Source organism: Lissotriton vulgaris, chromosome 3_1 (genome assembly GCF_964263255.1).
Source record: "Lissotriton vulgaris chromosome 3_1, aLisVul1.2, whole genome shotgun sequence".
NCBI lineage: Eukaryota > Metazoa > Chordata > Amphibia > Caudata > Salamandridae > Lissotriton > Lissotriton vulgaris.
In genome coordinates, this window is record NC_141689.1 from 162,628,105 (window position 1) to 162,641,115 (window position 13,011).

Sequence of the window (13,011 nt, forward strand, 5' to 3'; positions counted from 1 at the left end):
CAGTGATATCACAATACTGAGGCATTCACAGTGCTCTGGAGAGACACATCTATATTGCACAGTACAGAGTTATCCCAGTACTGAAGCATTCACAGGGCTCTAGTGAGGCACCTCTTATACTGCCCTGCACAGTACAGTGATATCACAGTAGTGAGGCATTCACATGGCTCTCTGAAGGCCCCTCTATGTGCACATGCACAGTGTACTGATATCCCAGTACTGAGACATTGACAGGGGTCTAAAGAGTCACCTTTATATTTTCCTTCACATTACACTGATCCCATTACTGAGGCATTCAAAGATGTGTAGAGAGAGGCCTCTATGTTGACATACACAGTACACTGATACCCCAATACTGGGGCATTCAGGGGCTATAGAGGGGCACCTCTATACTGATCTGCACAGTACACTGATATCCCAGTATTGAGGCATTACCAGGGCTCTAGAGAGGAGTCGACATGCACAGTACACTGATATCCCAGTATTGAGGCATTACCAGGGCTCTAGAGAGGAGTTGACATGCACAGTACCGAGGCATTCACAGAGCTCGAGAGGCGCCTTTATATTGACATGTACCGTACACTGATATCCCAGTACCGGGGCATTCACAGGGCTGTAGAAAGGCGCATCTGTACTAACCTGCACGATATGATGATATTGCAACGTTGTCAGGGCTCTCAGCGCATCTCTCCTCTGACCCTCACCAGGGAGTGATATCTCAATAGTCAGAAGCTGCAGGGCTTGTGGGTGGCATCTCCATATGGACCCGAGTCTTGCATTAAGAATTCAGAGGCTCATTGTGATGGCGGGCGGACATCAGTCCACCCACCATCATGACAGTGTTGGGACTCCCCGCCAGTCGTGCGGCGGTCTGACCAGCCCAATTAGTATGGCGGGCGCATTCTGACCTTTTATCATTGCGGACCGTGCTGCTGGTTGCAGCACCGTCCGCAATGGTAAAAGAGCATGCAAGGCGTTTCCCTGCACCACCTGGCAGGCACCACGCGGTGCCTGCCACCTGGTGCTGGGAACACCCCCCCAGTGCACCCCCCCCCCCTCTCCCCTGAGTGGGAACGCAAAGCCAATCCCCGCCAGCCTCCTAACGATTGCCACCGGTGGAAAAGCGGCAGACGGACTTTGCATCCGCCGCCATATCCACAGCCATTCTAATATGGCGGCGGGTAATTCTCATCACGATGGTGTAACAATTGCCACCGCCGATCGTTACGCCATGGTAATGAGCCCCTCAGTTCCAAGGCAGTCACATAGCTCTGACAGTCACGTAGCTCTCACAATGCACCCTATATTGACTTGCTCATTGCACTGATATCTCCCTTCAGAGGCATTTGCAGGCTCTAGTGAGGCACCTCTGTACCGACTTACACAGTGGACTGACATCCCAGTACGAAGACGTTCACAGAGCTCCCACAATGACTCTCTCTGCTGACCTGCACTAAGCAGGGAGCGATAGCCCATACTGAGGCATACACAGGCCTATCACAAGGTATCTCTAGTCTAGTGTGCACCATGCTCTGATATTCCAGTGCTGCGGCGTTCACATGCCTCTGTACTGACTTACACAATTCACTGATAGCGCAGCACTGAGACATTCACAGGGCTCTCCTCTCATGATACACCTCTACATTGCCCTGCAACGAGCACTAATATCACACTATTGAGAGCATAGGTGGTAATGGCTCAGTGAGCTGAACATACGTTGCAGAACACTGGGCATGTGTGTGTGCGTGTGCATATGCGCGTGTGTGTGCATATATATATATATATATATATATATATATATATATATATATATATATATATATATATATATATATATATATATATATATATGTTATGTTGTGTGTGTGTATGCATCAGTGTGTGCACATGCATCAGTGTGTGTGTGTATGTGCGTGTTTGTGTGCATGCATCTCTGTATGTGTGAACATCAGTGTGTGTCTGCACATCACTGTGTGTGGGTGCTTTAATGAGTTTGTGCATGTGTGTGTGCATGTGCGTGGGCCATTATTAGTATATTTCCTTTTTCAAGGAAAAGATCCCTAAAATCTGATATATAACTATATCCTTATGTCCTTGGATTTGGGGTTGAACAGGGACTTCTAACTGTGATATCTTCAGATCAGTAACAATTAGAGAGATGGTCCAAATGGATCTAGATTAAGGGTGAATGGTCTGGGTCAGTTGGAGACAGCCCTAAAACCTACAGAAAAGCCTAGAAATGAAGAAAGGAGCTCTCAAAAAACCAGGATGAGTGCGGGACAAGTCGGGGTTGACGCTGATTCACAAGGCTGTAACTCTGGGAATGTTCCCTGTGGAGCTTGACCTTCATGAAGGTGCAGCATCTCTTAGGTTATTCCTGTTCACGTCCTGCATGTCCCTAACAACTCCTGGTTAACTCTTGACGTTCACGACGACGCAGGATCTGTTAGGTCAGTCCTGTTCGCCTGCTGCATGTTCCTAATGGCTTCTGCTGAGCTTCTTGGAGACAACCTCCGGACCAGTTTTAGAACGATGGCTTTAAATCGCGGCTTCTCTAGCCAGGGGTCTATGGTCTCCTCAAAAGGACAGTATTTCCCCCATGTGGGTCTAGAGACAATTAGCTAGAATCGGCCATTAATCCTTGAACGCGTGAATCCTTCCCTAATCTGGGACATGCACTTCTCTCTCAAATTTCAGGCTTTATGAGAAGAGGGCAGGTGCCAGGCATCACGTGGTCCATGGGAAGTGCAGAACACTCAGACTATCGCGGCCACTGCCTCGTGGTTGGTAGGTGATGCCGACCACGCGTCGGGCGGAAGGGGAGCATTGGTACTGACACTTCACAGACGAGAGCCAGACTGAATTTATATATACGTTGTTGGAGCACACGTGGACATCCACAGGATCCTTACAGCAGAACTCCATCCACACCAGTGTCATATCCACAAAAGGGGGCAAAGTTCTGGTGGAAGATCTGCCATTTTGTGAAGGCAATCAGTGTGTCTCATGCAAGATACTAAGATGTCTGTACATGATAAAGCACGCGCTGGCTGGGATCCTCAAATAGAATGTATAGATAAAAGACTGGAACATGGAGGAGGAGCCACGGCGGCGATCAAGATGGCCGCCTAAGCGCTCGGCTCCGCCGCTCGCCATCGCCTTCCAATTATCCTGACGCCCATCCTGCGTTCCAACCGTAACCCCGTGTTGCTGAGACGGTGCGGTGCCTGGCCGTGAAACTCCGGCCTAGCGGCGACCCCGGACGGCCGAGAAACGTCGTCTTGCATATCGCGGCCTGCACCGGTCCAAAGCCGGGACCCCGAGTGGTAGTGCTGCCGGAGCGGAGGTGATCAACAGCGGCCCTGACCTGACAACGGGAGCCGGTGATCCTGGTCGGAAATGGCAGCCTCCCGATTTTAATGACTGGCGCGAGCTGAGCGCGGGGCAACAACTCGGAACTTTGCCTCATCTATTTGGCTGACCCCTCAGTGGTGACTGTACCGGAGATCGGAGATCGGCGCTAAGCCCCCTGCCTGTGGCGGACATTCTTGGTTGGCTATTTGGGGTTGACCTGGGACTCAGATTGATCGCTTAACAACGGATCGGGCGGTCTGCTGAATTCCTCTTCCCTGATTGATGGGCGCTCACACACGATTTAAAGCTGTTTTTTGGTGTACTCCGCAGTACCTATTTGTGCGCCACAGACGTACTCACTACTCTCGTCTGCCTAATCTCCTCTCTAGCTGTCTGAGGGGTCCCCAAGGAAACCGGGCTCGGCTTATACCGACAACGCAGCAATGGAGCCCACGCTGGGAGATATCCTCCGGGCTATCCTGGACTTTCGCTTCTCCCTGACCTATCGAGGACTGATTCTCCGCGACTCAATGGCGGCCATCGCTCCTGGGATGATACCTGGTAAAGCAGATGAAGATGCTTTCTGCCTGGCGCGCGACCACTCTCACTCCCTAGACACCGGAGACTTTCGGAAACACACAGTTTTGGAAGATACACCTCCTAACTCTATTGGCTCGACCAGTGTGAATGCTACCCTTTATGGTTACACGTCTAACAAGCCACTCATTGCACTACAATGCCAAGCGTCTACTATGCCGGAAAATATATCCTGGAATGGGGGTGTAAACATCGTGTTGTTGTTTTTGCTCGGCGCCTGGATGGCTCACATAAGACATGACTGCTCGCTGGGCTCATCGGCTTCTGGTACTATTGAGTCAGAAAGTTTGTTTATTTCTGTTCGTACTGGCCAGGGATGAGTGCTGACTGTTTCCTGTATTGTCTGAAGGGTCTCGGTGGCGATGCAAGACTCGGACGCCATGACTTTGTGGGGTTGAAATGGATGTAATATGATACTCGCTCCTCATCCTGATGGGCTTGCACTTTCTACTATGGCGCGATGGAGGGGGTGGGATTTGGGGCCGGCGCGAGGGTCCTCCTCCTTTTCCCATCTTCGGGGTCTTTACTGGGGCGACAGGCATGCCTATGGGGGGGGGGTAGGCCGTAGCCTTCCGCTGGTATGCAGGGTGGGGGGGTGGGGCTTTAATTTCTTTTCTTTTGTTCTATGGCCTTTTTCTTCTCTTTCTCTTGCTTCTTCTCTTTTTCTCATCTATCATGGGTCAGACGGGGGGGTCCGGGTTTGGTCTTCTGGGATGCTTTTTGCGCAGTGTGGTCATGTCATTTCGCATTGTTTATTGACTCTATAGTTAAAGATATCGAATTTAATGCACAGTTACGGAATGTTTGCAAAGCCTGCTTTTCCTTCCCACCTGTACTTGGGTTGAGGGCACGTATCCTGTTTACGAATTGTTTCACGTGATGCTTGCGTTATTGTATGTCGTCAGACCCTTTCATCAATGTCATTGAGTCAACCCTCTTTCATCCTGTTATGCCATAGACAGGTTAGATCCCGACTCCTGAGATATTATCTTGATTGGGCGGGCGCTAACTGGGGCGAAATGCACTTCCGCGCTTGTATATCCTGCCTGTAATGACTTACGCCAGTATTTTAAGAACGCCGATCCACTTGTGGATACCCTTCTAGGTGGCTCGCCCTCTCCACTACCCGGTCTGACTTTAGGACGATTCGCCAAAACTATAAAACGAAGCCCTCTTGATCCTTTTCCGCAGTTCCCTGCTAATACACTGTATTGTCGATATTTCTGTCATCTATCGCAACGCTGGGGAACTTGGAATGTTCTGTGATGTCATAGCGGCCGGCCCGCAGTGGTTGTAGGCAGACGCTGTGTACTGTGTTTACAATCAATAAAGGTTTTCAAAAAAAAAAAAAAAAGACTGGAACATGTACAAATCAAGGGTGTTAAAACACTAAAACAAGCAGAAATGTGGTGATTCCAATATGTGGTTTACTTATACTCTATGTCGATGAAGGAGGCTTTGTCTTCAGGCTGCTGGAATTAAACAACATTCCTGGCTTCTCTACTACACTACTCTGTATAATCCTCTGCAAGTAACTTTACCTCATTTTCCATTTCTGCAAAGAGTGTGAGAGCTTTGAAACAAGCCAACACTGAGAACCAAACCTAATATCAAGCAGTATGATGACATCAGGTTGCCTGTGTGTTTTTTACAATGTTATAATGTGATTTGTTTTGTAGCTTGCTTTAAGGAAATTCAAATCAATGCTATACAGATATACATTTTTTTTAAAACACCAATTCTATCAATATAGTATAAAAACATTAACAAGTTATGTGGTGTCCCATGTTCACATTCGATAGCTGCTTCTTGTGCAACGACATTAAGATGCATGCAATTCCCAATCTGTCACACTTGTTCAAGTGTATATTTGTATCCTTCTATGCTACTAGGGTGCATGGTTGATAGGGTGATGGTTGTGGTACTTTGGATGTGTTATTAGGATCGATTGATGAGCTTTACCAAACTTCAGATGGTTTGTAATCGTCATTGATTCATTGCAGCTGAGATCCGCGCTGGCGCCTCTCAGCTGGTAGGTGGTCGGGTGGGCAGTTTTGTTTTCAGCAGACCCCGTCATTTATTTAAATGTGTTAGGAACTTCTGTTTTTTTCTAGTGAGGAAATTATGTAACTTAGGTGTATTTTACGAGAAGGCTATTTCAGGTGCAGCTAATGTAGGGGCACAACTTCATGTACTTGTCATCTGGGAAACGCTGAGGAGTTGTTTTTATTGCAAGGTTTTCCATTTGTCTAGCCTTGTTCACTACAGAAGCTGGGTTGTTACCGTGCGTAAAAATCGAAAATTCACAGAGGATCACAAAAATACTAGTTACTGCTTAGATTTACTTGTGAGAAAGCGTCACTCGTTGGGTAGTGAATGCCACCAATACGCACACTGAAACCACCAAAATGTCACACATTAGCAGTCTGAGAACCTGTCCTATATAATGGTCAGAGTGATATAATAATTAAACACACTCACTGCAGTGTTTGATTAGTTTATTGTCTGTCCAGCCATGTGCTGCTCGCTACAGAGGAATAAGTGTCACTAGTACCTTCTCCAATCCATATTTAAATTACTTTTAACGCGTCATGATCACGAGCATAACTAAACTGGACACTAGGTTAGTGCCCTTCCATTTCGAGTGATTTGCAGCAATTTTAAGATACACTTAGAGTTTCTGGTTGCTCAAATGGGTGTCATTTCTGATATATGTGTTTCCCTTGTCTTCATTGCTTGATTTTGCGTGCAAAAAAGTGTCACTCATAGTCGTTGAATGTCACTCATAAGTACACTGACATTATGAACATGTCACACATAAGCAATCTGAAACCTTGGCAGCTATGACTATATGACTTCTCTTTTTGATTTATCCTGCGTCAGCCTGTTTGCAAAACAACTGTACATTCTGATTACTGTAGCCTCAGATTTAATCATGGTCTCAGCAGACAATATGGCAGCCAGCACACACTTCCCAGCAAGCTCTGCACCGCTTACAGAAACCAAAGAGCAGACAAGATGGCCGTCAGCGCACACATCCCACCAACCTCTGCACCGCTCACAGAAACCAAGGAGCAGATAAGATGGCCGCCAGCGCACACTTCCCAGCATCCTCTGCAACGTTCACAGAAACCACAGAGCAGATAAGATGGCCACCAGCGCACACTTCCCAGCATCCTCTGCACCGCTCACAGAAACCAAAGAGCAGATAAGATGGCAGCCAGTGCACACTTCCCAGCAAGCTCTGTACCGCTCACAGAAAGAAACCAGAGAGCAGACAAGATGGCCGCCAGTGCATACTTCCCAGCAACCTCTGCAAGGCTCACAGAATCCAAAGCTTAGATATTCTCAACCCGCTTCTGTAAACACCAGTAGACGAAGAGCTTTTGTAAATATTTACTGCCTAAACTACCTCGCCAAGTACAACAAAACTGATCCAGCTCTGTTAGATTCTTTTCGCCAAGAATATGCTTTGTTTCTGGATTGATTTTATGAAAACGGTGGAATGTGTTTAGTTTGTGTGATTTATTTGTTTAAATCAAAGTAAAAACAAACATTCAATAGTGAAAGTTAAACTAAAGCAAACATTACTCAAAGTGCATTCTTCCCTTGACAACAGTGATAACTGTATTAGTCTGGGAAGGTAGCTTGGTAGGTTTAAACCCTGTGTCGCTTATTTGGTGCAATTTACAGACTTCAGTTTTGAATCCTAGTCGCTTAATAAAGGACAGTTAGTTTTACATTTTACTCGTGTATGGCGCTTCTTCGTTGTATGTATTTAAATTGACATATGCAATGGAAGTTAAGTTGGTCAATTTACATAAACGTTTGAGCAGTCCTTATTTTAGCTTCTGCTGGAATAATAAAGGGCACCTCCCCCCTCAGCAGCAACGTCTGATTGTATTGTCTTTTTTTCTTTTGTTTGATAAAGATGCATGTGGTTCTGCCATGTTATGCTCACAAAAACTAAAGGTAAACTCTGTCAGACTGTAGCACCTTGAAAGGGTCATGAACGCACTTATAAATAGCGCTCTACGTCACCATACGAATAGAACTATGAAACGCCACATGACAATTTAAGCAAATGTGTCTCCTGAACTTATGCTAGCGTGACTCACGTCTCAGGTAGGAAAATGCTTACAAATTCGACAAACATTAGAATAGTGTAGACGTCTTGCGGCTTTCGACATAAAGAACCGTTAAACACCTGCTGGGAGTACGTTCATGATAGGACCCAATTAAGTTGTAAAACATGGAATAATAACTAAAGGGCAAAAAGTTCAGATGAAAGGTACATAAATCGTAAAACCCGATAAGCGCTAAACCTAAATGAGGCCGTCTGGCTTTTATGGTTGTAAGGTGGTTAAGGTGAGTTCTATTTATGTTGTGAAATCAGTAACACCTACATGTTATAGTGCTTAGACGTATCCACGACTGTGTCAATAACATTTGTTAGTTATGCCATTTGTGGATGTGACACCTTTTACATGATCTGCACACCTGCCATAACCCAGCACCCACCCCCTGCCCCTTCCTAGATTCCCTCTGATTGCTTGTCTTCCTCTGGCCCTGCATAGCGCTTAGATGCCTTTCCCTTAGGGTTGAGCTAAATCAACAAACTACATCCATATGCTGTGGGTTGGAAGAGTCAGGTAGACAGCCCTCCGCCTCGGTTTTGGGCTTGAATTACACATTGGGCACAAGGCCGGGCGGAGGGGTGTCTGGGTGGGTACACCATCCCTGACTGTGCCTTGGAGCACCCTTGAATGGAAGGCCTGTTCCCAGGGTTGGCGCGGACTTAGGCCTGTTATTGGCAGACCACCTCAGGGGCGATGGGCCCGACCCTCCTCTGAAGCAGAATTAGAGATCCCCTTGCAGGCAGGTGCAGTGTATGACCCAGGACTAGGGGCCACCTGGAACCCAGGGCCCATTGCCCCAGGGGCCACCTCACCTGTGGCACACAACTAGTGCACCGCCTGACATTTTTATTTATTTATAGCTCCATGAAGAATAAACATGACGAGTGGATATCTGAGTATTCTACTTAAAGACGACACAATTGTCATGGTATGACGGCATTTACGAAGAGTGTAAGTAAATAAATAAGCACTAAGGTAAATAACGAATATATTCATCAATGTTAGTAGTTGGCCTGGTAGGAGCAATCGTCTATAAAAACTGAGGTCCTGATTTATCATCGTTTTGTGTTGCCCTTGCGTCACGCACGATACGCAAGTCAGATTTACCAAGCAAGGCAAGATCCCCTTGCGTGGCCCCGCCGCGCTTGGTAAATCTGGAGCAACACAAGTCGCTCTGCCATAGAAAGCCGCACTATGGGTGGAGCGTGGGCGCTCCCTCAAATCCACCCAGGAATGTTGGCGCACTCACCGATTTAAACCTGGGAATGCAGCAAAATGCTCCGCCTTCCCATGGAAGGCACAGCAAGGATGAATATCTTTATTTCTCCTTGTTTCCTTTTTGTTAGTGTGCCGCATTCTGTATCACACTCAGAAAAAGGAAAAAACCTTTAAGGATTGTTTTTGGGCAGGGAAAGGTCCCTTCGTGCACAAAAACAATCCTGCCTGCAATGCAAGCACACTTGCACCATAAAGCAAGATCGTCTGCGTTGAATCAACGCAGCACATTTTGCGCCAGCGCAAGGAGAGGACAGGAATGCACCATATAGTATTAAATATGGCGCATTCCTGCCCACTCTTTCACCCAGCGCAGCAAGTTGTCCTGCTGGCTTACGTTGTATGAAATATAGATACATCGGGCCCGTGGGTCTGCGAAAGAGCATCATATACTCAAGTGTCAATTTCACTCAAGTATCGTTAGTGGTTTTTATTAAAAGTTTTGCAAAGATTAGACATTGTCACAGATTAAGTCATGCCAAAATGTGCCAAGAGTGGTTAAGGCAGTGGTAGGGATTTTGCAAGTAACAGCCTGTGCCTGTAACATGGTGCAGAGTCAAAGGTCCACACCCCCATGCAATCAGGGCACACCCCTGCGCCACCATGTCAGTGCTGATTTAGTGATGACGCTTCCATATTACAGAAGGGGCCACACAAGTGTCTGCAGACCCTTCAGTAATTCCAGACTGCGCTGGGCATGCAAAAAGCAGCTGCAAACACTTGTTGCACCCCGGGGCACTTTATGATACATACTGCGTTTTATGGACGAAAATGTAAAAGTATGCACCGAAATATTAACAATAAATATCTGGGGCACATTTACTAATCTTTCCCGCAACACCCGGCAGCTCGCATAGTTGCTGCGCTGCTTCGAGTGAAAGGGAGAGAAAAGACATGCTCCATATTTACAAAGATATGCCGCATTCCTGCTCTCTCCTTGCTCTGGCGCACTGCGTGCTGCCGGGCGCCAATGCAAGCCCCTTGTACCATAGAGTAAGGGTTGCAAAGGGCGCCTGTTTGACAGCCAGGATTGGTTTAGTGCAGGAAGGAACACCTTCCTGCACAACAACCTTAGAGGTATTTTCCTCTTTCTACGTGTGCGGCAGAATGTAACAAAAATAGAAAGAGGGAGTAATGAGGAGAAATAAAGGCATTCCTCCATGTTACGCATCACTGGGGACGGCGTACCATGTTTCCCAGGTTTACTAGCTTTCGTAAATCTGGAAATTCACCAAAAACCATGGGTGGGTGCATGGGAACGCCATGCTCCTCCCATGGAGCGCCTCCCACGATGAAATGTAGAGTAACGCAGCACAAGCAGCTGCGTTACATTACATTTCTTGTAAAGCCACGCCCATCAGGCCTTGCGTGGCATTGCAAATGCCAAACAAGCTTTTGCGTTACTCTGCGTCCCTTTGTGTGACGCAAAGGCTTAGTAAATCTAGAGTCTGGAATTTCTATAGTATAGCACTATTTCCACGAATAGTTTAAGTGATTAGTGTTTATTATTGCTGGAAATTCAAAACCAGTCAGCATTGGGGCCGAATCTTTCAATGGGCGCATGTCCTGAATGTTCATAGAGCTCAAAACGGGGCCCACGTGCTGTCTCTGAACGCTCTTACTGTTTCATAGCGTGGGGAATGAGGTATCGGGATATAGGGGAATGTTCACAAGATCACACAATGCGGTGTAGTAGGACAAGTGGGATCAGTGATCAAGCCTCGTGTTTACACAAGAAGACAAAATACAAACTTTGCGTTTTCCTGCTGCAAGAGAGCACTGACCAACAACAAAAGAAATACAAAATAGCGCATCACTTACAAAATATGAAATGGAATGAATGATACTTGACAATTCTGACCAAATTAGCACCATCCCAAGCACTTCATATAATCCAGATACCAACATATACTCATTTTACCACACGTGTGCCTATATTATAGTCACCATGAGCACCAGTAGGGCTGTCCCAACATATGTATCGCATCCGTACGGAGAAGTGCAGGTTGTCTCCCTCTCAGAGGAAAGAAGTGCAGGTACTTAAAGTGCCTTTGAGGACCGACCCATTTATAGAAGAGTCTATGAACTTTAAAGATGCTAGATTTGGGGGTTTTCGTAGATTGGAGGTGGGGGTGGGGGCTAAATGCTAAATGCAGAATATAATCTCTTCCACATTTAGAGATTCCTCCATAAATCTAAAGCTGGTTGCATCAGTTTGTGAAAATACCACGCGCTGTAGTATTTTGCGTGGTGCTACCGTGTGGCGGGCGGTATTCCCACATGGAGTATTATCCCAAACCTTTAAGTACGAGGACGCCGTCAATGAATGCAGTAGCCGGAAGTCTGAGGAGATTCAGAATGTCCTCCGTGCCCGTAATGAGTGTCTTTGCAGAAACTGGACTTTTGTGAATTAAACGCAACCCAAGCGCCAAGCGCCTGAATTCTTCCAGGTTTCAGCGCTATAGAAGAAATGAGATGGGTGACGTACCTTGGACGCCGAGGGCGCAGAGCAGCGTCGCCAGGAGGGCGGCCAGGGGCACCTGCGGGGTCATGGCCGTGGGTGAACTCTCACAGCCAGCAGCTGCGGCCACCTCGCGCGCTGCCTCCAGGACGGTCTGACAGCGCCGCCGCCTCCAGCCTCTATTTAAGACGAGCCCGGCCCCTGCGTCCCCAGATCCTGGCTCCGGGCCCCGCTCCTGTCCAGGAACCGATCACTCACGCGCCGTGATTGATGCCCGGGCTCTTGTCTTCTCTGAGGGTTCACCTCGCGGCTCCTCAGAGCGCAAAGTTCATCCCACAAACCGGAAACGTGATTTTGTTTTCATCAGGGGCTGTAGTTGTGATCATAAAAAGGCTCTTTCTGGGAGTCTGGGGCAGCTGTGGCCCCCACCTCAGTCCTCGAGAGGCACCGGGAGTCTGTAATGCAGCGAGGGGGGACGAATCCTTGAAAAGTCTCCAGGTGGAGATAGATTATTCTGCAGGAAAACGAGAAATCCAGATAATGTGGCTGTTTCAGCTAAGAGGGCTGGGGCAGAGTCAGCCACATGTCAGCATCTGAATGGCTGGTAAGGTTGGGTACAAGTATATAGCAGACTGCCAATAAATAGATCAGTGCAACTTGAAGGCGAGTATGGGTGGAGCGAAGTAGGGTACATGACAGGATGTCCTGTCAATACTCTTCCATAAATTACCACCGACTGGTTAGGAAATGTAATCTGTGCACCTCCCTCCCCCCTACGCCCCCCCCCCCTCCTGCCCCCAGGCACCAATGCCGGCCTGGGCATGTCGGGAATCAATGGCAAGAGTCAAAGGTGAAATGATATACTCAAAAAGCGAGAGGTGTCATCTCACAGAGTTAAACGCTCGCTGCTCACGAAGGCAGTTATCTGAAGATCACAAGTTTTCATTCCTAACAAAGTAAACTCAGTCTTACGTCCTTCAGAGGTTGGAAATTGACTACAATAAACTGTGTGTTATAGTAACAGCGCTTAGAAACGGAGAGATTACAAAAATTGTCTCGGAGAAGACTATCATTGCGAGTGACAGCGATATGACAGTTGACCCAGCAGTAGACAGGAATGGCCCATGGACAGGCAAAATGCAAGAGACAGGGTTGTCCCTCGTGACACCATGAATGACAGAGGCC

At 47.3% G+C, this 13,011-nt stretch overlaps 1 protein-coding gene across 1 annotated transcript in view; it reads right to left on the reverse strand.

Moving 5' to 3' along the window:
* The window catches only part of LOC147726155 (C-C motif chemokine 21-like), a 57,830-nt gene extending 45,696 nt beyond the window's left edge, over window positions 1-12,134 (reverse strand). The window contains exon 1 of the mRNA XM_086960260.1: window positions 11,854-12,134. Coding sequence (XP_086816386.1) covers window positions 11,854-11,917 — 64 coding nt within the window. The 5' untranslated portion in view covers window positions 11,918-12,134. The remainder of the gene's footprint in view (window positions 1-11,853) is intronic.
* Window positions 12,135-13,011: the final 877 nt, after the last annotated feature.